This window comes from Caloenas nicobarica, chromosome 8 (genome assembly GCF_036013445.1).
Source record: "Caloenas nicobarica isolate bCalNic1 chromosome 8, bCalNic1.hap1, whole genome shotgun sequence".
NCBI lineage: Eukaryota > Metazoa > Chordata > Aves > Columbiformes > Columbidae > Caloenas > Caloenas nicobarica.
This window is the reverse complement of record NC_088252.1, coordinates 20,984,384-21,011,762: the sequence shown is the minus strand read 5'-3', so window position 1 is coordinate 21,011,762 and position 27,379 is coordinate 20,984,384. Positions and strand designations below refer to the sequence as shown.

Sequence of the window (27,379 nt, the reverse complement as noted above, 5' to 3'; positions counted from 1 at the left end):
GGACTGCTCCTGCTGCTCCCCAACCTGGCACAGCAGTGTGCACCCCCCCTCCCCACTGTGCTGGCACCCGTGTTGTCCCCAGCTGCGACTGCTCTCTGGGTGGGGACTCCGTGGCTGCAGCTGCCCCTGGGGTGTGGGCTCTGCTGCTGTTCATGCTGCTCGGGAGACGGGTTAAAATCGTTCTCAGGGGGAGGTGGAGGCCGCGGGGGGAGGTATTTTTAGAAAAGAGAAGAAAACCCTGTCCTGTTTGCAAACCCGGCAGTGACTGCGCCTTGCCCCGGATGCTAGATGGAGACTGGGATGGGTGTGGGTGGGCGCCACGGGGAGAGGGGTGGGGGCAGGGTAAGGGCAAGGTGCCGTGTCCGGTGGGGTGCAGCGTGGGGCCACGTCCCCCGTGGGTGCCAGGAGGGTCCAGGGTGGGTGCAGCCGCTGGGCGCTGGAAGGTGCAAGTCCCCGGTGGGTGCTGGGGGGGTGCACCGGTGCCGGACGGCGCAGCGTGGGTTCCGGCGTTGGATGGACGCCGGGTGGTGCCGGTGCCGGGTGGTGCCGGTGCCGGGTGGTGCCGGTGCCGGCTGCGGCGTCGCGCCACGTGCTCCCGCACGGGCTGTGCGGGGGCGGGCCCGAGCGGTGGGCGTGTCCAGCCGGGAGGGGCGGAGGGGGCGTTCCCCGCCCCGCCCCTCCCCGTCACGTGACAGCGGCGGCAGGGGCGGTGGCGCCGGCGTCACGTGCCGCGGGGCGGTGCCCGGAGCGGCTCCAGGCGGCGGCCGGCGCGCCCCGCCCCGCGCGCCCCTCCCCCGCGGCGGCGCCCGGCCCCGCCCCTGCGCGCGGCGCGGCTCCGGAAATGGTCGTGCTGCGCTGCGCTGCGGCTGCGTCGGGCCGCGCGCGCTGAAGGAGACTGAAGGTAACGGGCGGGGGCGGGGCGGGCGCGCGCCGCGGGGGGGTGGGCGGGCGTGGGGGGAAGGGGGGTACCGGTACCGGGCCGCGCGCCGCCGGGCCGGGCCTCGCGCCGCGGGGCCCCGCCGCGCCGCCACCGCCGCCACCACGTGGGCGCCGCCCCGCCGCCGCCGGCCCCTCTCCCGTGCCCGGCCCCGTCCCGCTCCGCTCCCCGCCGGGCCTGGCCCGGCCTCGCCGCCCCGGTGGTCCCGCGCGGCGCCGCTCCGCGCCCACGTGCCGGCCGGTGCGCCGCGCCGCCGCGCACGTGCGCCCGCCGCCGCGTCCGCCTAGGCCCGCCGCCGCACGTGGTGCGTGCCTCGTCGCCCCCGCCCCGCCGCGCCCGCGCCGGTGCCGGTGGGGCCGCCGGCCATGGCGGAGCCCGGCAGTGACACGTGTCCTTGGCAGGGGCCGCCGCCGCCGCGGGGGGGAGCGGGGCCGCCGGATGCCGCACCGGGCCCCGCGCCGCGCCCGCCGCTCCGGCCCTGCCGCGGCCTCTCCCTCCTCTTCCTCCCGCCGCCAAGATGGTGCCGGCGCCCCAGGCCTGCCCGCCGCCCCGGGACGGAGCCGGCACCGCAGCTGCGGCCTGGCGGCGAGGCCGGGCTCGGGCCTGGCGGGGCCGGCTGCTCCGCGGCCTAGCGCGGCCTCGCCGCCGGGGGTCCCCGCCTTGTCCTCCCTGGGCGCCCAGCGCCTCAGCCCCCGCTGCCGCAGAGCGCTGCCTTCCCCCTCCGGTGCCCCGATCGGACGAGGCCTGGCTGCCCCGGCCCCGCCAGGGCCCTGGCTCGGGCAGGCAGCCCTCGCCCCGGCTGCGGGCCCAGCGCAGGCCCCGGCCTCTCCCGGCGCGGGGGAGGCAACGGCCACGGCGGCTCCTCCTGTTACAAAAGCGCCTGGCGTTTCCTCTTCCCCCTCCCCGGGACGGGACCTGCCTCACCCCGGGCACTGCCGGGCCGGCCGGGGAGGGGCCGGTGCGGGGCCCGGGCTGATCTCTCTCTCCCCCTCCCTCCTCTCTCCAAGTCAGTCGGATGAACGGTCTCTGCAGGCCCGCTCAGCCGGCCCAGGTTTTTCCCGCGGGGGGGTGAGTATCCCGCTCGCTCCCGGTTGTTCCGGTGGTGGGAGGCCGGGTCTGCCCCCGCTGGGGCTGTCCCCGGGTGTCTCCTCCCCTGTGTGACCCTCTCCCCCTCTTTTTTGGGGTGACCGGTGCCAAAGCCGAGTTAAAGTGGCCCAGGCCACCGTGTCCCAGGGCTGGGCAGCACAGGCGTATTGGGCCATTGCTGCCCTGGTGAGTTGGGGAGCACCGGGAGGTGCAGCCCAGACCCCACCACCTCCCAAAACCCCAGCAGAACCCATTGCCATTGGACTTGTGGCTGCGGGGACCCCTGTGATGAGGTGACACCCCCCACATCAGGATACAGCCCTGGGGGGACAGGGCACCCTGTGGCCCAGGGTTGCCGGTGGGACCTGGTGTCCGTGGGACGTGCTTGGCAATGCCCCACGGTGGGGCCGGGGGGCCGGCAGTGCTGACGCAGCCGGGCGTCAGGTTACAGGAGGCACTGCCGGCTGCTCCTGTGCGTGCCCCAGCCGGCAGCGGACTTGCCGGGTGCTATGGGGTACTCCCCGGCATGGTGGGGGGCACCGCCTCTTCTTCCTGCCCCGGTGGCCTTTGCACTGGGGCGGGGAGAGCAGCACGGGCTGCCAAGTCCCTCCTGGGACAGCTGTGCCTGGGCACCTGGGTGCTGGTGGTGGCGGGGGGCTGTGGACTCCCCGGGGCGGGGCAGTGGGCAGGAGCGTTGGCAGCACAGGGGGCATGCCGGAGCTGCTCCCAGTGCTCACCAGTAGACTTTTGCGGTGTGTGCCGGGGACCTGGCACCTCTGGGAGGAACAGGTTTGGCCAGCCAGGGGAAATGCTTAGTAGGTCAGCCGGGGTGGAGCCGGGCACAGCTGACGCCGGGGTGCCGCCGGTCCACCCAGGCCCTGGAGCTGGTAGTGGCCTGGGTGCTGGCAGCGGTCACAGCCACTGGTACCTGCTTGTGTGGGGTGCCCGGCCAGGTTCTGCGGGGTCAGTCCTGCCAGTGGGCACGGTTGGGTTTGGGGCACGACAGGGGGCTTTGCTCTGCAGGTTGTGGGGGCCTGGTGGTGCCCACCCTCTCCCTGTGCCCATTAGGGGAGGAGGAGGTGGCTGGGGGTCTGCGCCCTGCTAACGTGCTGTCTGTAGGGCATGGCTGGTGCCTGGCTTTATGCCGAGGGGTAGAGGTGCCCCATTTTTGGGGCTGGCATGGAGAGGAGATGGATGCCTGGGCTTCTGCCCACCTCCAGCTTGTACCCTCTGTCCCTGTCCCCACAGATAGCGAGGGGATCCTTATGCACAACCCCATGAAATGAACAAAGCTCCACAGCCCACAGGAGGAGCCCCGACAGCCCCGCACCCTGCCCCTTCTCCCGGATTGCCGCAGGTAACCTGCCCCTTCAGTGTGGGGGGACCCAGCTTTGCCTCCCTGGCTCGTGCTGGGGGCAGAGGTGCCATGTCCTTCCCTCCCTGCCTCCCTCCAGCCGACGTTCCCACCCGGTCAGACGGCACCTGTGGTTTTTAACCCGGCACCGACCTCACAAATGAATACGCCTTCTCAGCCGCGCCAGGTAAGGGCTTTGCCCCGACTTGGAGGAGCCGATATGGGGGGATCCAGCAGCTTTCTGCCTCCTGGCTGAGTAGCTCCCACTGCCACGGTGCTCGGGGTGCTTGGAGCACCGGGTGCCTCCCAGGACCAGCGTGTGTCTGCAAGGGGGAGTGCGCCTGTGATCTGGACCACAACTGCTGCCTGGGGACCTCCTGGCCGTGGGGTGGGGGGCAGATGCCTCTGGCTGGGGATGGCCACCGAGTGACTGCTCTTCTCTCCTTCCTCCCCTGCCCCAAACCTCCCTCTCCTCCTCTCAGTTTCCAGCAGGGCCTCGGGCTATTCACCAGCAGGTACTAACCCGCTTCCCCCACCCTGCATGCCCACCACCTGGCCCCGACACTGCACAGAAACACCCACCCTGGGCATGAAGGGGCTGGGGAGCACACAGGAACCCCTGAGCTGATGGGCAGGCTGGTCTGGGGAAGGTGGGGGGATACCTGCTTGATTTTTGGGGGGGTGGGGTGGGGTGGGTTTCCCTGCAGTGTCATCCCAACTTCCTCCTTGCATGAAGCCTGTGGCTGTGCCTGTGCTAACCCTGGCCCAGGCTGCCTCTTCTGCCTGTGCCCTTCTTTCTCTTCCTCCTCACTTTGTGGGGGTCTCCAAGGCCCTGCGGTGCCTGTAAGGCTCTGGACCTCCATCAGCCCTCTGTGTGGGGGAGCTGCTGGGGACAAATCAGCTGTACTGGCTGGGAGCCCCTCAAACCCTTCCCTGCCCCTTGCGGGGATCCCTACAAGGGACACCCCAGTGGATTTGGGATGTGGGCACTGGGCAAAGGGCTCCTCAGCTTCCTGTCCCCTCCTCTGCCAGCCACCTGTGTCCAAACCCTGTCCCAATGCGGGTAACTCCTGTCTCTCTTTCCCCTTTTCCCTCTCTACGCGTGCGCTTGCTTAAAGGGAGGATTCAGGTCTCTTCAGGTAACGCTTTCTCCTTGCCCCGGGTGCGTGTGCGGACCCTTTCTTGCCCGCTCACTGTCAGGCTTGAGCCGCTGCTCCAGGGGTTGCTCCTGCCCGCCAAAGAAGCTGGGTTGTGTTGCACGGCACGGGCTGGGGGTTGAACAGTCAGCTCTGCACGCCCCGGCTGTCCGGCTCTGGCGCGGCTGTCCGGCTCCGGCGTAGCTGGGCATGGCGGGACTACAGATCCCAGCATTCCAGGCGAGCACCGGGAACTGGTGCGGAGCACGCCGGGACCTGCCGCCGCCGAGCTGTGTACGGCTGTGGCCGGCTCTGCGCGCTGGAGCTGCCGGCCCTGCCGAGGCTGGGAGGGGGCTGCACCGGGCATGAGCTGGGGTGGGTGGACCCAGGTGGCCCCACAGGTGTGTGGGGACAGGATGGTGCCGGGGTGGGGGTCAGCTCTGGGGAGGTTGGGTGTTACATCCCAGTGGGGTGGGGGGGAGGGTTCCCTGTCTCCCCTGGCGCTGCTCCCCCCTCCCCAGGCTGATGTTTTGGGGTGATGTACACTGCCAGGCTGCTCCCCGTAGTGTAGCGTGGGAGGGGGTTCCCGGCTCAGGTGTGTGAATCCATGGTTGGGGTGCTGGCACCACACCTGATGCCGTGCCCCATCTCTCCCCAAGCATTTCTACCAGAACAGGGCGCAGCCTCCCGCCAGCGCGTCCCGTGTGCCGAGTAACACGACGGCCCGGCCCGGCCCCCCTGCCCATGTGTATCCAGCCGCTTCCCAGGTGATGATGATACCCTCCCAGATCTCCTACACACCCTCCCAAGGAGCCTATTACATCCCTGGACAGGTGAGGGCCATCCATGCCCCGGGCTCTGCGGGAGGGGGCTTGGGTGGGCACTGGTAGGGAGGGGGTGTTGCCTGGGTTTGGAGCACAGGTCTGTTTTGGCAGGGTGGAGGGGATCCCCCAGCTCTCCAAGTACCCACCAATTTGAGCAGGGTGTTGTCCAGCTCTATAGACAGGCAGCACTGGCCCCCCTACCCGGCAGCCCTCCGAGGTGCCTGTTTCCCACTTTGCCTGGATCCTGCTCCCTGCCCTGGCATCAAGCTGCCTTGCAGGGAGGTTTTGGGATATGTCTGTGGTTTGGTGGTATGTGTGTACCCTGTGCAGGAAGTAACTGACCTTTCTTCACTATTGCAGGGTCGCTCCACGTACGTTGTCCCGACCCAGCAGTACCCGGTCCAGGCTGGCGCCCCTAGTTTTTACCCTGGAACCAACCCCCCAGAGTTTGGGACTTACGGTACATACTGGGAGGGTTGCTCTGCTGCCTGGTGCTCTTCCAGCCCCAGCGCTCCCTCCTTTTTTTTTTGCTACCCTGTCACTGGCCTCCCTGCAGCTCCCTGCGCTCAGGAGCTGAGCACAGACCCCTCTACCTTTGCCAGCTCACTGAGGTTATCTCTGTGACTCCATTACAGGCTGTTTTGGGGGGCAAGGGGTGTTTCCTGTCTCCCAGCAGCACTGAGGGTTGTGCATCATCTCCCACCCATTCATCCACCCCCGCCCTTTTCTAAATCGGGGTTGTTTAATGTTTAACTCTCCTGGTGGAAGGTCAGGGCAGACTTTATCCCCTGCTCCCCCTCACTTGCTGTCAAGGGGTCGAGCAGTTTTGTGCTCGGTGACATCTCCCCTCAGCTCCCCGCTTCTCAAGGAGCCGAGCCGGGGGTGCTGGCGCCGTGCTGTGCCTGCCCTCTCCCGGCGCTGGGGAGCAGCAGTGTGAGCAGCCCCCCCTTCTTCCCCCCGCTCGCATGTGGCCATCCGGGCTGTGACTATATTTAGGCTTGGTCGGTCCCGGGAGGCCCGGCAGACACAGAAATGTGAGCCGAGGCCTCCGGCCCAGCCCCGGCATGGCAGCAAGGCATAACCAGGGCAGCAATGGGCTTCTCCTGAGCCAGGTACGTGCCCGTCCTCCCTCCCTCTTGTCCTCAGGCCCAGCCGGCCCCTCAGAGGACGGAGGTGGACTCCGGCAGCAGCCGGCTCCTGCACTCGGGCTAGGGCACGGCCGCTCCTTCATGCCCGGTGCTGGGGCATCCCCTGGATGTCTCTGTGGGCTCCTGGACTGGGTTTGCCCCCCACCTCTGTTTTGGGGCTGTGGCTGTTCCCATGGGAGCTGGCAGCAGTGTGCCACTTGCCCACAGGGCTGGGTGGGTGGCCTGGCGCGGCATGACACACTCCTTGGTGGGTGAGACAAGCCAGCCCTCCTGGTCCCCAGGGCTGGGCAGCTTGGGGTCTCACTCCCTCCTTTTCCCCCATGCCTGTCCAGTGTCCTTGTGTCCCCCTTGGTCAGAGAGAAGGGTCCCTGGCTCAGGGACGGGGCAGTCACCAGAGGACATTGGGCGAGTTGACTCTCAGCACAGCTGGGAAGACCCTGGAGGTGGAGGCCAGCTGTGCCTATGCCTCCTGACACCCCCATCCTCGTGGCACTGCTCTGGGGGTGATGCTCACGGATGCCCTGGGAGGAGTGGAGTGTGTGTTGGGGGCTGTGCCAGCCCTGGATGGGGTCCAGCTTTGCCTCCAGCCCCCGGCACAGCTCCCTCCTCTGGGCTGAGCTCACTGGGGGCTGTGGCTGCACCGGGAGCCCCTTGGCCTGGTTGCGAATGGAGGGTGCGGACGGGGCTGCCTGGTGCCGCCCTCAGCCTGGTGCCGGCCCCGGGGAGATAAGGGCACTGCAGGAAGGCAACTGAACGCCCGTGGAGCTGGGACGCCAGCAGCCAGCATGGCCGAGCGTCCCGGCAGGGCCAGCGGTGGCGTGGAGCCGGTGGGCACGGCGGGGCCCAGCTGGGCGTGGGGGTGGCGCGGGGACGCTCTGCTTCATGGGGAAGGAATTCGGTCGGGCCTGTTGGGCTGGTTGGGACGATCCAGGCTGGATGGAATGGGGGTTTGCTGCAGAGTGGCACGGGCTCCCCAGGCTCCCGGCAGACCCCTGCGTTTGGGGGATTTTTGGGTCCCCAGGACAGGCTTGGAGGATCTGGGTTGGCTGGTCCCTCTGATGCTCTCTCCTCTCCTCCAGCGGGTGCTTATTACCCAGCACAGGGGGTGCAGCAGTTCCCAGCGGGGGTTCCCACCGCCCAGGTTATAGTGAGCCAACAGCCACCGATCCCCCCAAAACGAGAGCGCAAGACGGTAAGGAGCCGTTGCCTCCGGGCACGGGGGGATTTTCATGTGGCGGGGGACGGTGCCAGCCCCAGGTTGGGCTGGGATGAGGTGCAGCATGCTGGGGAAGGGGCGTGGCGTGGGGCCGTCTCCCCCAAGGCTGGGGGGCTCAGCGGGGGGACCGGAGTTTGTGAGGATGGGTGCTGGCGACCTTGGCTGTCCCGACGGGCAGCGTTGTGCTGAGTCACGGCTCCTGGGGGGCGGGGGTGCCGTGGCTGCCAACTGCTGTCTGCTCCTGGAGATGCCGGCGCTCAGAGGCCTCCCGTGGGGCCTATTTATAGCAGGGGGGGGGCCCGGGCAGCTGTGGGCGTGGCCCCCTGCTGGGGGGCATGGGCTGCCGCCGGGCTGGGGAGGGGGATGCTGGAATTTTATTGTCAGGGGGCCTCAGTGCCCCTTGGGTTCTGCTCTTGCTGCCCTGGGAGGAGGAGGTTGGTTGGGGATGGGGAGAACAAGGCCCGTGGCTGTGCTTTGCCCCCCACTGGGGTCGCAGACCTGCAGTGTGTCCCATGGCTCCTGCTGCACCCACCGGTTGGGGCCGGTCAAACTGGGGGTGTCTGGGCTGTACCTGGAGTGGCATGGGGCTTGCTTCCATGTTTACGTGCTGAGGCTGGTCTCATGCTGTCCCTGAGGCAGGGGGGTCCTATATCCCCTGTGCCAGCGTGGTGATGCTGTCTTGGGGTTCCCCAACTCCTGGAGGTGGGCACTGGGCTGAGGATGTGGTGCTGGCTGTCACCACCTGGCAGGATGGCTTGCCAGACTTGCCCTACCCTGTACCATCCCTGCCCAGTGGGCATCAGGACAGCCTGGTGTCCGTGGGGCACTGTGTCCCGTGGGGAGGTGGCACCCACCGGTCCCCAGTCTGCGCATGGCTGGGACAGGGATAGCGCTAAATGAGCCGCTCAGCTCTCCCCTTGGAGAAGGGGGTGTCCCGGGGGTGTCAGGCCCAGGGAAAGGAGATGGCCCGTGTTCTGTGTCCACCTGCCCACTGATGTCTTCTCCTGCTCTACCCTGGGCCACGGACAGATCCGGATACGAGACCCCAACCAAGGTGGCAAAGACATCACTGAAGAAATCATGTCCGGAGCAAGGACCTCATCCACCCCCACCCCTCCACAGGTAAGGGCACCCCCTGACTCCGCCCCTGGGGCAGCAGAGGTACACGGGGCCCTGCTGAACCCCTTCTTTGCATCCTCAGGCTGGAAGCGGTTTGGAGCCCCAGGCCAACGGAGAAACCCCCCATGTAGCAGTTATTGTCAGGCCAGGTAAGCGCCTGTGCCGGGGTGGGTGTGCCAGCTGGCACGGCTGCTGCCAGGCTCCCTGTCCTGGGCCCTGTGGGGGCAGAGGTGCCGGTCCCACCATTCCCCAGTTCACCTGAGGATTGTGGGGTCAAACGTGTTCCATACAGGTGTGGGGGCCAATGTCCCCGTGTTGGGTCCAGGAGAGTTTTTGGAGGCTGTCTGCTCACCCCAGCTGTCTCTTTGGCACCGCAAGATACCCTTGTTGTCCACATTGCCTATTTTTTATATGGGTTGGCACATCTGTCCCTGCTGCTCTTGGAGGGGTCTGGATGGGGATGCAGGGTCAGCTGGGGATCGGAGAGCTCCCCATTAACACCACCCCTCTTGCAGATGACCGCCCGAAGCCCGCGCTGGTGGTGAGCAAGCCCATCTCCCTGGAGCCCAGCAAGTCAGCGTCCCCGTCTCCGTCTCCTCCCCCTCCCCTCATCCCCGAGGTGGAGCCTGTGGTGCTCTCAGCCATGACGCTGGTGCCAATGGAGCCCCCCATGGACGCGGACACTAAAGTGGAGCTGGGCGAGGCGCCGCCCGACCCGCACAAGACGTTTAGCGCCATCACTACAGTGCCAGGGGCCGTGGAGCTGCCCCTCGTGCCCGCGCCCGACATGGACACGGTGGCCATGGAGGAGGAGGAGGTCACCATTCCCCTCCCAGAGCCTGCCCCACAGGCGCCTGCACCCCCCGAGGTGCCGTCGGTGCCTGTTGTTCCCTCGATGCCAGCCGTGCCCCCGGTGCCGGCCGTGCCACCGCCGCCGCCCGTCATACCGCAGGCCCCTGAAGCACCCGCCAAACCCACCTCCCCCAGCCCCACGCCAGCCCAGGAAGAGCCCTGCCCTGAGCCTGCTGTCGAGTCCCCTGCTGAGGCCAACGGGGTCTTGGAGGAGGTGCCCGAGCCGGTCCCCGAGACACCTGTGTGCCAGCTGATGCCCACGCTGGTGCCAGCGCCTGCCGCAGTGCCGGCGCCCACCCTGGACTCCCCAATTGCCCAGCCCGAGGAGCTGCCCCTGCCCAATGGGGTGGAGGGCACTGGCAAAGCGGAGCCTAGTGAGGAGCAGCCGGAGTCAGATGTCAGCCCCATCTCGGAGCCTGAGGAGCCAGCACAACCTGGCACCCCCGCGTCCCCCCCGGCAGAGGAGGAGGAGGAGGAGAGCGAAGGCCCCGGCGAAGCCCAGGAGCGGAGCTCCAGCCCGGCCCCTGCCCCTTCGCAGACCTCGGAGGCGACCACACAAGGTTGGGAATGCTGGGCTGGGGTGTGCGGGGTGCCCCAGGGTGGGCCTTGGGTGGTGTGGGGGGGGGTCACCTGGATGGGGTACAGTGGGTATAGGGGAGTGCCATGAGGGAAGTGTGTTTTATGGGGTGCCTAATGCAGGGTTGCAGTGTGGATGTGGTGGGACTGTATCTGAGGGCTGTCTCCAGCTGTCCAGGAGAACATGGGAGGTGGAGGGGTGGCAGAAGAGATCATAAAATCACAGAATGTTCTGAGTTGGAAGGGACCCACAAGGATCATCAAGTCCAGCTCATGTCTCTGCACAGGTCAACCCCAAAGTTCATACCATGAGTCTGAGGGCGTTGTCCAAATGCCTCTTGAACATTGTCAGGCTTGGGGCCGTGACACCTCCCTGGGGAGCCTGTTCCAGTGCTCTACCACCCTCTGGATGAAGAACCTTTTCCTAATGTCCAACCTAAACCTCCCCTGTCACGTCTTCCTGCCATTCCCTTGGCTGGGGCTGTAGCTATGTGGGTCACCCTGTAGGGGTGTGCAAGTACATCAGAGTGCCTGGGGAAAGTGGGGTGCCCTGGGGATATGCTGGGGTGAACCTGTGTGTTGGATTTTTTTTAGCACCCTGCACAGGAGCGTGGGGGTTCTTCAGGGGTGCTGGGGGAGGACGAGGTAGATAGGTACACAGGACGTGTTCACATGGAGCACACTGTGCAGGGGTACAGCGGGGGCTATGGAAGGGTGACCTGGGGGCAGGTGTGCTTCTGGGGAGCACCTCTGTATGCGGTGTCTGGGCGTGCCAGGGAGGGAGCATACATGGTGGCAGAGGTGTGCGTGGGGGTGTCCCTGTAAGGGTTGCCCCGTACCAGGATGTGGGTGTCTGTGGGGGTCCCCCGAGGAAGATGGGGAAGAGGTGTGGATGTGCTTTGGAGAGATGCAGGGTAAATCGGGGTGCGGTAGCCAGATGGGGAGATGTGTGAGGTGTGTCTATGTGGGCTGTGTTCTGGAGTGCGTGCTCAGGGAGCGGAGTGCCTTGGTGGGCTGTGTGTGGGATCCACAGGTGCCCAGGTGGGGTACATGGAATGTTTGGGGACAGGGCTGTGCTGGGGTGACAGGACCATATTCTTGTGTCCCCATCTTGAAGCTGGCCCAGTGTTACCAGTGCCTTGCTGGTGACCTGAGCGCTGGTGTGAGGATAAGTGGGGGACTGTGAGGGTTCCTGTCCCTCACCCCCCTGCCTCTCCTCCTAGTCGCCGTGTCAGTGCCAAAGAAAAAGCGGAGGATGAAGGAGCTGAACAAGAAGGAGGCAGTAGGCGATTTGCTGGATGCCTTTAAAGAGGTGAGTGTCCCAGGGGTGTCCAGGGGTCACCCTGTGTCCCATCTCCTCCTGTGATGAACTCTGCTTTGTGCCATCGTGTCTGGGCCACTGATGCTCCGTGATGGTAATGAGGATCTGAGGGGAGGCAGATGCCTGGGTTGTGGGGTAGAGGGAGCAGGACCAGGCTTCAGGGGTGACTGCTGTACCTGTCCCGACGCAGTCTCAGATCAGCGACAGTGCCTCGGAGGCAGAGAACAAGCCCCCCACGTCTGCCCCTGCCCGTGAAGCGGAGGATGCGGCCCCTGCGCGTCCACAGGAAGAGTCAGAGGAGACGTGGGAGGAGAAGGAGGACAAGCTGGCGCCGGAGAAGGGCCAGGCTACTGACCAGAAGTACCGTTACAAGGAAGGTGAGCTGTGCCTTGGCCCAGACCTCTGCTGGGACCCACCATCTCTGGACCCTGCAGTAGGGAGGGTGGGGGTGGCATGGTCCAGCTGTCCTAAACCTCATGCTCTCCTCCCATCTTGTTCCCAAGCCTGGCACGGGGTGGGGGACAGAGATCCCAGTGCGAGGAGCCTGGCAGGAAGCAGGGAGCTGGTGGCATCAGGCTTTCTATCTAAGCAAGCAGCGTCGTGCTCATGGTGTACCAGGCTGGGGCAGCTCTGTGGTTGTCTACATCCCACCTCAGTAGTCCCTGGATGGGCCTGGGCCTGCCATAGCTTGAGGTAGAGGATACGGGAACAGGCCATGTCAAGGTCTCCCTCTGCCCCTGCTGCAGAGCAATGGAAACCACTGAACCCTGAGGAGAAGAAGCGATATGACCGGGAGTTCCTGCTGGGCTTCCAGTTCATCTTTGCCAGCATGCAGAAACCTGAGGGGCTGCCCCAGATCACAGATGTGGTGCTGGACAAGGTTGGTGCGGCCCTGGAAGGTGGGGTAGCGTGGGTGGTACATGGGTGGTAGGTCTGGCTCTGCTGCTCTGCTCCTTGTCAAGGCAGAGCTGGGACTTTCCTGCTGTGCTCGGGGTCCCATTGCAGCCTCTGCAATGAGCCTTGAGCCGGGGGGATGGTGTGTGGGGGCACCTCTGGGGCCATTTTTCCAGTTCTTTGTCCCGGCACTGAGGCTGGGGGATGGATCCATCCCGCTCCTCTGCCCCCCGGGCATCCTCAGCCCTGTGTACCTTCACAGGCCAACAAGACCCCACTGCGGGCGCTTGACCCCATCCGCCTCAGCGGCATGAACTGCAGCCCCGACTTTACCCCGTCCTTCGCCAACCTCGGCCGGCCCGTCATGGGCAACCGGGGCCTGGTGAGTATCTCCTCACTTCACCCACACTGTCCCCCTCCGCCTCTCAGTGATGATCAAGCCTTCGAGCCGCTGTGTCTGGGCGACTGATGTCTGTGATGGAGCTGAGGATCTGAGCAGGCAGATGGGGACACCCCAGGAGCCAGCCTGGCTGGTCCCAGAGCAAAGAGCTGAGTTTTTTCTCCGTGTGTCAGCCCTCAGGGTTGGGTCCTCGCCGCTCCCAGCAGAGCCAGAGGAAGGAACCTCGCAAAATCATTGCCACTGTGTCCCTCAATGAGGATGTCAAGCTGAACAAAGCTGAGAAGGCCTGGAAACCCAGCAGCAAGCGTGCCTCCGAGGAGGAGGATCCTGAGAACATCAAGACGCAGGTGGGAGCTGGGGCAGACGGGTGGTGGGAGGGAAGCGGGGGGTGTGCCCGGCTCTTGCTGACCCCGCTGTCCTCACAGGAACTCCTCCGCCGCGTCCGCAGCATCCTCAACAAGCTGACACCTCAGATGTTCCAGCAGCTGATGAAGCAGGTGATGGAGCTGTCCATCGACACAGAGGAGCGGCTCAAGGGTGTCATCGACCTTGTCTTCGAGAAGGCCATCTCGGAGCCAAACTTCTCTGTTGCCTATGCCAACATGTGCCGTTGCCTTATGGGGGTGAGCAGGAACTTGGTTGGGCTCCAGTTGAGCTGGCAGGGGTTTGTTTGGGGGCCTTGGTTGAGCTCAGCAAGGTGCTGGTCCTTCTGTGTGGGATGGGGAAACTGGGGCATGTGGCTGGAAGGCCAAATCCAGAGCCTTAGCAGGTCACCATAGAATCACAGAATCACAGAATGTTAGGGATTGGAAGGGACCTCAAAAGATCATCTAGTCCAAAACCCCTGCCAGAGCAGGAACACCTAGGTGAGGTTACACAGGAAGTCGTCCAGGCGGGTTTTGAATGTCTCCAGAGAAGGAGAATCCACAACCTCCCTGGGCAGCCTGTTCCAGTGTTCCGTCACCCTCACTGAGAAGAAGTTTCTTCTCAAATTTAAGTAGAACCTCTTGTGTTCCAGCTTGAACCCAGAATAGTTTGGTTTGGAAGGGAACTTCAAAGGTCATTAGTCCAACCCCCTGCAATGAGCAGGGACATCTTCAACTAGTTGAGGTTGCTCAGAGCCCCGTCCAGCCTGGCCTTGAATGTTTCCAGGGTTGGAGCATCTACCACCTTTCTGGGCAGCCTGTGCCAGTGTTTTACCACCCTCATTGTAAAAAACTTCTTCCTCGTGTCTAGCCTGAATGAGGGTCGTGAGGGTGTAGGGTGGCTTTTCCCTGGTTTGAGCAGTGTCTGGGCCTTAGCTGGCCAGCTTTTTGGGGAGACATGACTCATGCTTCTCGCCTGGCTTGTACCTCTCCCTGCAGCTCAAAGTGCCCACAACAGACAAGCCCACGGTGACTGTGAACTTCCGCAAGCTGCTGCTCAACCGCTGCCAGAAAGAGTTTGAGAAGGACAAGGACGATGACGAGATCTTTGAGAAGCGGCAGAAGGAGATGGACGATGCCAGTGCTGTGAGTTTGGGTGGGAGCTGCAGCTGAGGGCTGGCGTGGGTGTCCTCGGGGCAGACTGGGCTCTGAGCTGCCCTGCTGTGCCCTCCCTGCAGCCTGAGGAGAAGGCACGCATGAAGGATGAGCTGGAGGAGGCGCGGGACAAGGCCCGCCGGCGATCCCTGGGCAACATCAAGTTCATTGGAGAGCTCTTCAAGCTGAAGATGTTGACAGAAGCCATCATGCATGACTGTGTGGTGAAGCTGCTCAAAAACCACGATGAGGAATCTCTTGAGTGCCTTTGCCGCCTGCTGACCACCATTGGCAAGGACTTGGACTTTGAGAAGGCCAAGGTACCTCTTGCCCTGCCCTGCCTTGCCCTGCCCTTGCCTTTGGGAGGCATGTGACCGTGACTCTGTCCCTCTATAGCCCAGAATGGACCAGTACTTCAATCAGATGGAGAAGATCATCAAAGAGAAGAAGACATCATCCCGAATCCGTTTCATGCTGCAGGATGTCATTGACCTCAGACGGGTAAGGCATGTGGCCTGCTGTTGCACGGGGACTGTTCTCTGTCCCCTGCTTGGTCCTCTGAGTGCCAGCGGTCCCTGTGTCCCCGGGAAGGGAGAGGTGGCTCTGTAAGCTGTGACCAGCCCTAGAGACACCATGCTAGCCCTTAGCCCTTGGTTAGCGTGGTAGTGATAGTGGGCACACAGTAACCAGCGGCTGTTTAATGCAGGGGGGCTCACGAAACTGAGCTCTTTTGTGCCAAAAGCTGCGACAGCATTTGGGAAGCTCTGCTGGCTGAGGTGGGAGACTGGCCTGAGCCTTTGAGGGTGCAGCAACTGGGAAGGGGGGATGTCTGTGCCTCCATCTTCCAGCCAGCTCAGTGTCCCCTTCTCTCCTCCCATGTCCTCTGCAGAATAGCTGGGTGCCGCGGCGAGGAGACCAGGGCCCCAAAACCATTGACCAGATCCACAAGGAAGCGGAGATGGAGGAGCATCGGGAACACATCAAAGTGCAGCAGCTCATGTCCAAGGACAAGAGGAGAGGCCCCCCTGGGCCATCCTCCAGCAGTGAGTGCCTGGGCTAGGGGGCACCCAGGGCTCCCAGGGTTGGGTTGTTCTTGCTGGGCACTGCTTGAGGTCGGGCTGTGCCTTATGTCGGTCCCCCTTCTGCCCAGGTGGGCGCGGGAGCCTGGTGGCAGATGATGGCTGGAACACGGTGCCCATCAGCAAGGGCAACCGGCCCATCGACACTAGCCGGCTAACGAAGATCACCAAGGTAAGGCTGGGGGTGCAGCGTGGGCAGCTGAGCCAGCTGCCTGACTGGGATCCTGCCTTGCTGTGGGGTTCAGAGCTAACTCTTGTCTCTCTGCCTGCAGCCTGGATCCATTGACTCCAACAACCAGCTCTTTGCGCCAGGCGGGCGGCTGAGCTGGGGCAAAGGCAGCAGTGGAGGCTCTGGTGCGAAGCCCGCAGATTCAGGTGGGCAGCGTGGGACTGGGTGCGAGTGGGGTCCCTTCCCCAGGTGGTTCCTGTACTGGGGAGGTGCCAAACTCTGAGATTTCCCTCTTTTCACGCCCAGCATCTGATTCAGGGCGACCGGCCACGAGCACCTTGAACCGCTTCTCAGCGCTCCAGCAGTCGACCCCGGCTGAGAGCCTGGAGTCCCGCCGTGTGGTGCAGAGGTGAGGGGCCAGCCCTGCCTTGGCGTGTGGGGGTGTTGGTCTGCAGTCCAGGGAGGAACCCTTGAAATCAGGCAATGGTTGGTTGATAGGTATGCAAACAGCCTGGCGTCTGGGCCAGAATAATTCCCTATGGCAGGATGGGGCCTTGGTGGGGCTTGAAGTTGGTGGTGAGTCCTTGCAACAAAGGTGGCTGGCCCCACCTGTAGCTTCTTCCCTGCTGTTTGTCACTTTGGGGACCACACCTGGGTGCTGGGTCTGGTCCAGGGGTCCTGGGACCAGATGGGCATTGATGGGCTGGAAGGAGTTCTGTAGAGGCTGGAGCATGAGGTCCCCAAGGAGAGTTGAAGTGGGGTTTGTTCAGGAGAAGTGGAAAACAGCCCTGACTTCACTCCTTCTGCAGCAGGGGGAAGGTGTGGGCAGGATGCGGCCAGACTCTGCTCAGCCATGCCAAGGGACAGAACGAAAGGCAAAGGGCTTGAGTTGGAATAGGGGAGAAACAGGGAGAAAGTGTGTTGTCCCCTAAGGGTGGTCAAGTGCTAGAAAAGGCCTTGGAAGGAGCTGGGATTGGAGTGGGACAGCCTTGCCTTGGAGAGCTCTGCAGTCTGGGGTCAGGGATGGTGGAGATGGGGTCTTCACACTGCATCCATCCTCCCTCCCACCCAGGAGCAGCTCCAGCCGCGACAGGTCAGAGAAGGCTGGGGACAGGGACCGAGAGTCACGTTCGGAGAAGGGCGGCGATCGCCTGGAGCGTCCCGACCGGGGGGAGCGGGCAGACAGGAACAGGTCTGCCCTCACCAAGAGGAGCTTCAGCAAAGAGACAGAGGACAGGAGCCGAGAACGGGAGAAGCAGGGTGGCCCCGAGGCCGTGCGCAAGGCTGCCAGCATGACGGAGGAACGGGACAGGAGCCGAGAGAGCAGTGAGCTGGGGAGGAGTGGTGGGGGTCTGGCTGTGGGCCGGGGCTCTGCTTGTTCCAGGCAGTGCCTCATCCTTGCTCTCTCCTCACAGTTAAGCAAGAGCCAGCTCCTCCCGCAGTATCCACCAAGCCTGCGCTGTCAGAAGAGGAGCTAGAGAAGAAATCCAAGGCGATCATAGAGGAATATCTGCACATCAATGACATGAAGGTGAGAGGAGGGGCTGGCAGAGCATCATATGGCCCCCATAACATGCTGTCCGCTTCCCTGGGCGGTAGCACTGCTGGACAGGGTGCTGGTGGTGCCTGGGTAGGGAAGAGGGGAGCTGGGGCTGGCTGTGGGGCAGAACTGACACCCGCTTTTCCCCGCAGGAGGCCCTGCAGTGTGTGCAGGAGCTGGGCAGCCCCTCCTTGCTCTACATCTTTGTGCAGAACGGCATCGAGTCCACGCTGGAGAGGAGCACTATCTCCCGCGAGCACATGGGGGTCCTGCTGTGCCAGCTGGTAAAGGCAGGCACGCTCTCCAAGGAGCAGTACTACAAAGGGTGAGGGGCTGGGGCAGCCTGGCTTTGAATTTTGGCCCTGCCTTGAGCAGGGCTCATCACCGCGACCTCCTGAGGTCCCTCCCCTCTGAGGACACAGGGGCTGCTGGATCCAAACGGCCCCCCCTCTGCCCTGCAGGCTGCGGGAGATCCTGGAGATGGCAGAAGACATGGAGATTGACATCCCGCACATCTGGCTGTACCTGGCTGAGCTCATCACCCCCATCCTGCAAGAGGATGGCATCCCCATGGAGGAGCTGTTCAGGTGAGGGCCGTGGGCCTGCCAGGGGTCCCCCAGGGGGGCTTCTGAGGACAAGTAGCTCAGCTGAGTCTTTTGTGCCCCACAGAGAGATAACAAAGCCCCTGGTGCCCATTGGGAAGGCCACCACGCTGCTGGTCGAGGTGCTGGGCTTGTTGTGCAAGGGCATGGTAAGTCACAGGGCTTGTGTAGCTGCTGGCTTGGGGGGCAGGTTGGCATGTGAGGATTGAACCCCTCTGCCACCAGAGAGGATGGCAGGGGCCATACCTTGCCCTGTTTGCGTTATAGTGGTGGTGTGTCCAAGCTGCGCTACCTCCCTCCCTGGAGATGGAGGGTGTGGAGTGCTGATGCCGACTGTCTGTCTGTCTTGCAGAGCCAGAAGACTGCAGGCAAGCTGTGGCGGGATGGGGGCCTGAGCTGGAAGGAGTTCCTGCCCGAGGATCAGGATGTCAACAAATTTGTCACAGAGCAGGTGGGAGCCCTGCAGAGATGGGCTGTGGGGGGGCCCTGGGGAGGGTCCTGCTGCTGCTGCTGGGAGCGTGGTGTTCCCCCATGCTACCTTTAACAGCTTATCTCTGCTCGTTCCTCCAGAAATTGGAGTACACGCTGGGGGACAGCTCGGACACACCGAGCCGCAAGGAGCTGACCTCGGAGGAGCTGTACAAGCAGATGGATGAGCTGCTGAAGGAGAACCCCAACAACCAAAGAATATACGACTGGATCGAGGTGAGGGAGCGGGTGCAGCACCCGTGGGTCTGGGGACTCCATCCTGGCTCCCTTTCTACCTCACAGCCCCTCTCTCCTCCCTCCTCCAGGCCAACCTGAGCGAGCAGCAGGTCTCCTCCAACACGTTTATCAGGGCCCTGATGACGTCTGTGTGCCACTCGGCCATCATCTGTGAGTACCAGGGTGAGGCGGGGGTCATTCTGTGCATGCCACCGTCCTCTCACGCCCCATCTCCCCGCAGTTGAGAACCCGTACCGTGTGGACGCCCTGGTCATCCGCAACCAAGCCAAGCTGCTGCAGAAGTACCTGCGGGATGAGCAGAAGGAGCTCCAGGCGCTCTACGCGCTGCAAGCTTTGGTGGTGAAGTTGGACCAGCCTCCCAGTGAGTGTTGCGGGGTGGGTGGGCTGAGGAGTGGGATGGTTGGCGTGTCCCCACCCCTGCAGAGTGGCTGGTGGCGGTGGAACGGCAGGGGACCCTATTTGTCACCCCTCAGACCTGCTGCGGATGTTCTTTGACGCCCTCTACGATGAGGATGTCATCAAGGAGGAGGCTTTCTACAAGTGGGAGTCCAGCAAGGACCCGGCTGAGCAGCAGGGCAAAGGGGTGGCTCTCAAATCGGTGACGGCCTTTTTTACCTGGCTCCGGGAAGCCGAGGATGAGTCGGACAACAACTGAGCAGCCGTGATGAGGAGGAGGAGGAAGGGGGGAGAGAGAGTGGGGCACCCTGGGGAGCAACTCCATCCCCTTCCACCTCTGGCTCCCCTGGACTTGATGATGCTGGGGCTGAGGGACTTGCTTTGCCCCCCGCAGCCCCCCTCTCTCTTTTCAGTTCTCCTCTTCTCCCTCCTCCCTCCATCCCGGTTCTGTTTGCGAGGCCTGTACTAGTTTGTTACCACGATAATAAACGGATGCTCACGGAGGTGGCTGTTGGGGTGGGTCCCTTTGGGGCTCCTCCTCTACCCCTTCCCAGTGCAGTCACCCTGGGTCTCCAGGAGGGAGGTAAGAACCCCTGGACTCATGTCATGGGGAGGGGGGACAGGATGAGGATGTATTTCTCCTTTCCTCCCTCCCTTTCCTCCTCCCCACTTCTTGCTGAAATATAGAGAGATTATATATATATAAACTTATTAAATTTGGTTTGGGGACAGGAGCGTGATTTCTCCCTCTCCCCTGTCCTCTCTCTATTTCTCCATCACTGCCTGGACCTCCCCCATGGTTTTTTATTTTTAATATAAATTGTCGTTCCCCGCCCCCAGCTCCTGCTCTGACACCTGGGAAGGGTGCTGGGGAGGGGGGCGGGAGGTGACCCCTTCTCTCTGGCCTAGGCTGAGTCACCCCCTTCCCCCCAAAGTCTCCCATCCTCCTCCCAAATGTTTAAGGCCACAATTGGGCAAGCGACGGGGCGGCCCCCCCATCCGCGTCCCCTGTATTTATAGAGCGCCGGATGTGACGAGCCGCATGTGTAATTATTAAAACAAGGATTCAATTACTGGTCACGTGAATTTGTAAATATTTTTTTTGCCTTTTTTTTTTTTCTTTATGGAGTATTTAATTGAAGATTTAAAGGCATCTTTTCACCTTAAAACTGGAAATAAAAGAACATTGCTAAATAATGCCCCGTGTGCCGCTGTTGCCGCCCCCCATCCAATGTCCCTTGCGCCTGGGCTGGTGTGGGGGTGCCAGCCTGGAGCCCAGGCAGGGTCAGCCCCCCGGCACCCCGAGGCAGACGGTAGGTACCCCCACCTGGGGCTGGAAGCGTGGCAAGGGCGTGAGGTGTGCCTGGAGCCAGGCTCCTTGGCACCCCCCTTGCCAGCTCTGCCTGGCACAGGGTCCTCTGTTGTGGAGCGGGCAACCCTGCTGGCACCCTGGCTGTGGAGCAGAGACCCAGTGTCACCAAGTGTCCCTTTTCCTGTGGGTACGGAAGTGGCAGGGCCTGGGTGGTCTGCTTGGGCTCTGCCTCGGGGGGAGGCACTCCACACCTTCTGTTTTGGGGGGATTGTCTCTTGGCATCCTCCTGCCTTGTGTTGGCAGGTAAGGGGGAGGCTGAGCTGCCCCTGGCCCTGCTGGGGGCCCTTGTGGGGGTGTCCTTGCTGAGGGGGGGGTTGGCCCCCCTTGGGGCTGGACTGGTCTTGGCCCTGTTGGGCTTCCTCTTGCTGAGTCACCCTGGCCATGGCCCAGAGGGTACAGAATAATTAACCAGAGGCTGTTCCCCAGATCAGAGGCTGATGTGTCTGAGCTGCAGGCCTGGCAGTGCCGATGCTGGGAAGCAGTTGGCAGGGAAAGGCCAGCAGGGCCTGTGCAGGGGGAATGGGCCAGGAGATCCCCCTGCCTGCGAGTGAGTAAGTAAAGAGGGAGGCCCTTGGGCTGCTCCAGTACCCTGCTTGCCGAGGGGGAGGGTGGCACCCTGGCACTGCCCTTCTGTGACAGGGAAAAGGTGCAGCTGCATTAATTGCCATCATTAGGTTTCAGAATGAACAGATGTCTTTTGCTGCATGTTAAATCCATCGGCTCTGGCCTGGATCGCCTGCAGGGCAGGTTGCTGTGGCGCTGTCAGATGTGATGTCCTAAAGCCTGCACCCACCTGCCCCAAACCAGCGGGGTGAGACCCCCAGGCTCCTCTAGCACCACTACCCCGTGCCCAGGGGGGCTTTTGTGGGCATGCCTGGGGTGAGGGGACCGTGTTGCTGGAGGGTCCCTGTCCCTGCCTCTTGTTCCCCGGGGCTCACACGGGCCCAGGGGCCGTGTCCCTGCTGGGGGGGCGCGGGGGCCGGGGGCACCGGAGGCCCCGGGGCCGGGCGGCGCTGTCCGCGGTGCTGGCACGGCGCTCTCCGCGGTGCCCGGCCTTCCTCCCCCTCCTCCTCTTCGTCAGCCCCCTCCTCTTCCTTCGTCCATCCTCCTCCTCCCACACACGCCCCCCTCCTCTTCCTCCATCCCTCTCTTCCTCTTCCTTCAACCCCCCTCTTCCTTCATCCTCCCCGGCTGCCTTCATCCCCCTTCTCCTTTCCTCATCTCCTCTTCCTCCCAGTCTCCCTCTCCCCCATCCTTCCTCTCCCTCATCCTTCATCCCCCTGGTCCTCCTCTTCCCCAGCCTTCCTCCCGCCTTTCCTCCTCCTTCCGTCTCCCCATCCTCCTCCTCTTCCTCCCCATCTCCCTCCCACCTCCCCCTTTCCCTCCTCTTCCTCCCCCAGCAGTGACGTCTGTGGACGTGCTGCTCCCCGGCCCGGTGCAGGCACCGCTCGGGGCTCCGGTACCGCGGGCCCGGCCCGGTGCGGCCCGGCAGCACCTACCGGCGGGGCGCGGGCGCTGCCCGGGGCCGCCCATGCGGCCGGGGGGCGATGCGGGCGGCGCGGAGCCGGCGGTAGTGTCCGCACCGGGGCCCCCCCGGGAGCATGGGCTGCATCGGCTCCAAAACCACCATCGGTGGGTGAGCGGCACCGGGCTGGGATGGGGGGGAATTTGAGGCCCATGGTGGGGGGTCTTAGGGTATGGAGGGTATCCCCCTATAGCCCCTGCGCTTGGGGATGCGGAGATTAGGGTGGTGCGGGGGCTGTGGGGAGGCTGCTAAGGGCTGGACGAGGGTGATGCGATGGAGGTGTTGGGTACAGGGCTGGCTGATATGGGAGGGTGGGGGGCTGCTATGGGGGAGCTGAGGGTTTAGGGGATGGAGTGGCTGTGTATGGGGTGTTTTATGGGGGTTGGGAGGCTAAGGAGTGGGCTTGGGGATATAGGGCAGTATGGAAGTGAGGAGGGGGGCACAGACGATTGGGGTGCCTAAGGATGAGGTGAGGGGGATACAGGGACCTCGAGGGCTCTGGAGGATGCGAGTACATATAGGGGAATGGAGTCTATGGGGGGACGGGGGTTTTGGGGCCTGAGGATGCTGCTCTGGGGCAGCTGGGTGACCCACAGGGTGCAGGGAGATATGAGGGGGTGAGGATGTGCAGGGAGCAGGGGGATTGGAGAGGCTGGTGTGAAGCTTTGGGGGAGCTGGGGGGTGGTGTGCAGCATGGAGGGGGCTGGGAAGGGAATGTGGGCCTGGGGTGCTGGCAGGAGGCCTGGGAGGGTACGTGGGTGCTATGGGGAGGGGTAGAGGTGTTTGAGGGCTATGGGGGCTGGCAGGGGGTGCTGCAGGGTGTGGGGTGCCACAGGGCGCTGTGGGGGTGCTGCAGATGTCCTGGGGGAGCTGCAGGAGGGAGGGGGGCAATGGCGGCTGTGACCGTGATCTGAGTGTGTACCGGGGGCTGGTGGGGGCCAGGACAAAGCTGGGGGTGTTGCAGACATGCCGGGGGAGTCCTGGGAGTGCTGTTGCTAGCGGGCCAGGGGTGCCAATGCCAGGGCAACACCATAGAGTGCCTCTGCCCACAGCTGAAGGTGGGGGCAATGCTGTCAGCAGCTTCTCCAGGAGCCAGGGGCTACCCACAGATGGGGGAGCACTGTTTGCCCCCCATCTCATGGCTGGTTTATGTCAGCCAGGTCCAGCTGGGTGCAGGGGGGATGAGGCTCCTCGGGGACATCCTGACCTGGCCCCTTGGGGCCTGGCCTGGCCTGGGTGCCACAGTGACAGGGGGCCCTTCCTGGCCCTGGTGCTTGAGAGTCATTGCGCGAGGGGGCAGGGACCCCTCCGTTTGGGGTGCTGGTGCCAGGAAGTCAGACTGTTGGAGTGGAGGATGCATGTAGGTGCTTTTATCCCCCCAACCCCTTTTTGCTCCTTTCTCTCCTGCCCCAGAGATGGGGAACTGAGGAGGGGGGTGTTGGAGACAGTGGAGGAGCACCAGCCCCCTGCAGCATGGCCCAGTGCCGCCTCCCTCCATGCACTCAGCACCTGGCCCAGTCTGTTCCCCCCAAGCCTGGTCCAGCTGCCCCCACCCCTCCTGAAACAGATGCCAAGTCAGGACGGGTGCCCGGTCCCCAGTGCCAGGCTGGGGCCGCGCGTTACCGCTGACACAGGTGGAAGAGTTGCCCGGGTGTGAGTCACCCGTGCCGCAGCACACGCTGCTCCGGAGCAGTCCTGCAATGAGTTGTGTCTGGTCTCAGACCGGGCAACAAGCTGCTGTCCTGGGGTGGGGGGCTCAGGGGGCTGCCGGTGGGACAGAGTTGCTGACGCCCCCCGGCTCTTCCCGCAGTGGCCGTGGACACGACGCTGTGCGTGGAGTGGAAGGAGGTGAAAGCGCTGTCACCACTGAGCGCCGCCCGCCCGCTGCCCCGCCTGCTGCGCCAGGCCTCCTTCGACAGCCAGGATTTCCTCCAGGTACGGCCGAGCCCGGCCCTGCCTGGCCAGGGTGCCCGTGTGCCCGTACCGCACAGCGGGGCACCCACCCTGGCCACGGCTGGGAGCGCAATGGGCTCCGCTGCCCGTCTGTCCCTGCTGCCCGTCTGTCCCTGCTGCCCGTCTGTCCCTGCCAGTTTGCAGCCAGCTCCAGGGCTGCTCTGACGTCAGCCGTGAACCGGGCTGCATCCTGGGAGAAATCAGTCCACGGTGCCTCGTTGCCATGGCAATGCAATTTGTTGCGTGCCTCCAAATCCTGCATTGCTTCCCCCGTGGATGCGGGCTCCGGACCTGGTGTGGCCGGGATGGGCAATGGGGATGTGCAGTGGGATGTTCCGGCATGGCAAGTGCTGCCATGGAGTGCGTGCTGGGGAGCCTGGCCGTGGTGACCTTGCATACGCGAGTGTGTGTGTGCACAGGCTGGAGACGATGCTCAGTGGCACCAACAAGCACAGGGCATGCACCTGCATGTGTGTGTGCATGTGTGTATACAGTAAATGCACATTTGGAGTTTGCACAGTGAGCACACATGCACACAGTGGGTGCACATGTGTGCATGGTGGGGATGGCCCCAGCTGCAGTGAGTGTGTGTGTGTGGTTTTGGTCAGTGTGTGTGTGTGTCTGTGTTTACACTTGGTTACATGAGTGGGCACATGCAGGATGTGTGCACTGCACACGTTTCTGTGTGCACAAGTGTGCACGCGTGTATGAGTGCGGGTGTGAGTGTGCGCAGTGCATGTCCACGCAGTAGCAGTGTATGGGTGTAATAACAGCATGGGAGCGTGCACACATACATGGATGTGCGTGTACCCACCGCCCTGCATGTTGTGGCTGTGACCATCTGTCTGCATGCATATGCTTGTGACGTGTGTGTACAGACCCCCCAGGCCCCATGGGGTGGGCACCGAGTGGGACTCCCAGGGCATGGGACTTCCTGGGGGGCAGTGGTGGCAGGCAGCATACAGGATGGGCAGGGTAGCCAGAGGCTGTGACACCCCTGCCCGCTCCGGCAGGTCAATGTTGAGGACACTGTCGAGATGCTGCCCAAGTCGCGGCGCGCGCTGACCATCCAGGAGATCACAGCCCTGGCCCGCTCCTCGCTGCACGGTAACTGCTCGCTGGGGGAGTGCCTGGGGGTCATCTGGGGAAGGAGGGGTCTCCTGTGGGTGCAGGGGCTGGGACTCTTGGGGAGGGCATTGGGGTCACCCATTGGAGTTTGGAGGGCTCAAGGTGTCCTTGGTGGCACCTGAGGGGAGGGCATGTGGTTGCCAGGGAGGTGCTGGGTCCCAGGGTCATGGGCTCTGTGGAGGGGACTCGAGGTGCCCAGGGGGTGCTGATGCAGGGGCACATCTCGCAGGCATCTCACAGGTGGTGAAGGAGCATGTGACGAAGCCAACGGCCATGGCACAGGGCCGCGTCGCCCACCTCATTGAGTGGAAGGGCTGGTGCAAGCCGGTGGAGCCACCCACCGCCCTGGAGAGCGCCTTCAACTCCTACTGCCACCTGAGCGAGGGCGAGCAGGAGGCACGCTTCGCTGCCGGTGGGCACCGCGTGGGCAGGGCTGGTGGGGCAGATTGTGCCCATCCATCTGTTCAACCATCCATCCATCCATTGGTGCCACAGCACCACGGGCACAGAGGCGCTGGGGCAGGGGGAATGTGGGGGAACCTCCCGGTGTGTGTGTGACCCCCTGCCTGTCCCGTACCAGGTGTGGCGGAGCAGTTTGCCATCGCCGAGGCCAAGCTGCGAGCCTGGTCCTCGGTGGACGGGGATGATTCCAATGACGAGTCCTATGATGAGGACTTCATGCCCTCCACAGAGAGCTCCCAGTCCACCGGTAAGTGCCAGGGGGAGTGGGTGCCCTTTGGGCAGGTAAGGTCCTGGTGTTGGCGTCCTGCTGCCCATGTCAGTGTCCCACTGCCAGTGCCACGCATTGAAGGAGCAGGATGCCCCATGCCCAGCCCCATTCCCCAAGCCTGGCCACCCCCCTTACAGGCCAGTGGCCCTGTCTGGCACCATGGCAAGCAGTGCCCATGCTGGGGACGGAAAGCCCCGCCATGCAGCACCCTCCCCGGTGCCACGGGTTATTTTGCTTTTCCTTAGGTGGTCACCAATGCCATGCACATGGCGATTTGCGGGCAAAGGGGCTCCTCCCATCCCACTGCTCTCATTCTATGGGGCACATGGTGGGGGCAGCTGGCAGCCCTGGTGCCATCAGCCCCAGCCTGACCCCAGGCATCCTGGTTCCCCACAGATCTGCCCAGCGCGGTGCCCACCAGCGTGCTGCTGCGGGACCTGCTGCAGGGCCACCTGTGCCAGCTGGGTGTGCGGCACAGCTACTGCGAGCCCGAGAGCGACTCCTCGCACACCCTGTCCCCAGAGACCCTCTGCTCCAGCCTCTGCAGCCTGGAGATGGTGTCCCCCTCCGAACTCACTGCCAAACTGCTGGGCTCCCTGGGGGGTGAGGACCTGCTGCTGCCCAAGCTGCCCCCCCCAGCCAGCCAAAGTGCCTTGCGAGGCTTGGCACGGCTCCGGTGCCAGGACTCCCTCTACTCCGTGTCCTACGCCGAAGCCTGCCTCTCGCCCGCCGAGGACGAGGTGGTGCTGAGCAAGGACTTCCCGCTCCGTCGGAAAGTCTCCGACGTCGCCTCCTCTGGGGTGGCATCGCTGGAGGAGGAGGAAGCCGAAGAGCCCTGATGCCCCGCTGGGGTGCCCTGCCTCTCCGGTGGGGGTCCAGCTCCCCCCGCCGCCGCCCCCCGGCTGGACCCCGTGCTGGGCGAGGGACGGGCCCTGCCGCCGCCCCCCCTCGCTAGCTGGGCACAGGGGAGTCTGGGGGGCCACTGCAGCCCCCCGGCCAGTGTGCCCCCGCTATGCCCCGGCCCCGCTTGGCCATATCGTTGCCCTCCTGGATATTTTGCATGAAAGGGGGAAAGGGCTTCTGGGGGGTCCAACCCCTGCCCTGATGCCCACCTGTGCCCCCCAAAACTGACGGGACTGAATCAGTGGGGCTGGTTGTTCGCATGTTCCCCCCCAAACCATCCCGGAGTCCCTTTTTGGGCACGGGCTTCCCCGTTGGCATGGCTAAACCTCTCAAGCATCCGGCCGTGCCCAGCACCCTCGGCTCAGGACAGTGCGGGGGGCGGGAATTTGCGAGCAAGGGGGCTTTTCTCTTCTCTCCCCGGGCGGCTTTTATCGGACCGAGTTTTATACTGTGAACTGCTGCCTCGGGGACGGGGCCAGTGGAGGGTGCTGTGGGGTGCCGGGGGGCGGGGGTGTGGGTCACGGATGTGCTGCATTGCTGGGGCTTTCTATAATTTTGTATGTGTGTGGGGCCAGTATGGGGAGGCTGTGGGGGGGAGGTCAGGTGGGCAAGGGCCCCCAGGCTTTGGGCCACCAGTGACAGCACCCCCAAGCCAGCCCTGCAACAGGGGGCTCAGCCCAGCTAGGGCCCCCCCAAGTCTGTCGTGGGGCAACGGGGTGGAGAGAGAGAGGAGGCAGCAGGTCCCAGGACCGATGTCCCTGAGTCGTTCACTCCTAGCAGGGAACCAAGTGCCTACATGAAGGGCAACCTGCCCCCCCGTCCTGGCCGGGGGTGGCACCCCAACTCGGGGATCCCCCAGGGTCGTGTTGGGGG

The 27,379-nt window shown here is 63.9% G+C and overlaps 2 protein-coding genes and 2 non-coding genes across 14 annotated transcripts; all 4 read left to right on the top strand.

The window, feature by feature from the left end:
* The first annotated feature begins 795 nt into the window (after positions 1-795).
* EIF4G1 (eukaryotic translation initiation factor 4 gamma 1) lies at positions 796-20,094 on the top strand. 11 transcript variants are annotated; one of them, XM_065640418.1, is made up of 33 exons: positions 796-901; positions 1,949-2,005; positions 3,276-3,380; positions 3,478-3,564; positions 5,173-5,346; positions 5,698-5,797; positions 7,565-7,677; positions 8,731-8,823; positions 8,903-8,969; positions 9,336-10,232; positions 11,472-11,560; positions 11,760-11,946; positions 12,316-12,449; positions 12,708-12,845; positions 13,037-13,210; positions 13,289-13,486; positions 14,228-14,374; positions 14,467-14,703; positions 14,780-14,884; positions 15,273-15,426; positions 15,534-15,634; positions 15,735-15,837; positions 15,938-16,040; positions 16,704-16,957; positions 17,047-17,162; positions 17,324-17,496; positions 17,633-17,758; positions 17,841-17,922; positions 18,126-18,224; positions 18,344-18,478; positions 18,568-18,649; positions 18,720-18,860; positions 18,973-20,094. In XM_065640418.1, the coding sequence occupies exons 3-33, from the start codon at positions 3,306-3,308 to the stop codon at positions 19,152-19,154; spliced, it is 4,866 nt and encodes a 1,621-aa protein (XP_065496490.1). In that variant the 5' UTR covers positions 796-901; positions 1,949-2,005; positions 3,276-3,305; the 3' UTR covers positions 19,155-20,094. The 11 variants fall into 11 exon arrangements, with proteins under 11 accessions (XP_065496490.1, XP_065496488.1, XP_065496489.1 ...); XM_065640416.1 differs by having other exon boundaries at positions 3,272-3,380; XM_065640417.1 differs by having other exon boundaries at positions 1,945-2,005.
* Positions 11,606-11,682, top strand: LOC135991768 (small nucleolar RNA SNORD66). Its single transcript, XR_010606555.1, has one exon. It is a non-coding gene; the product is annotated as a small nucleolar RNA SNORD66 (small nucleolar RNA).
* Positions 12,887-12,962, top strand: LOC135991769 (small nucleolar RNA SNORD66). Its single transcript, XR_010606556.1, has one exon. It is a non-coding gene; the product is annotated as a small nucleolar RNA SNORD66 (small nucleolar RNA).
* Positions 20,095-21,798: 1,704 nt separating the features above from the next.
* Positions 21,799-26,919, top strand: FAM131A (family with sequence similarity 131 member A). The gene is given in 7 exon segments (XM_065640381.1): positions 21,799-21,854; positions 21,856-21,899; positions 23,603-23,727; positions 24,759-24,852; positions 25,103-25,285; positions 25,454-25,582; positions 26,000-26,919. Coding segments are annotated over 7 exon segments (1,074 nt in total). The 3' UTR covers positions 26,443-26,919.
* The last annotated feature ends 460 nt before the right edge of the window (positions 26,920-27,379 follow it).

What these genes read in the sequence shown, in the direction of transcription:
- EIF4G1 (XM_065640419.1), top strand. Translation starts at nt 3,306, where the DNA reads ATGAACAAAGCTCCACAGCCCACAGGAGGAGCCCCGACAGCCCCGCAC. An exon ending in CCACCCCCACCCCTCCACAG is followed by an intron (nt 8,824 to 8,902) that starts GTAAGGGCACCC and finishes TTGCATCCTCAG; the next exon opens with GCTGGAAGCGGTTTGGAGCC. An exon ending in AAGGAGCAGTACTACAAAGG is followed by an intron (nt 17,497 to 17,632) that starts GTGAGGGGCTGG and finishes TCTGCCCTGCAG; the next exon opens with GCTGCGGGAGATCCTGGAGA.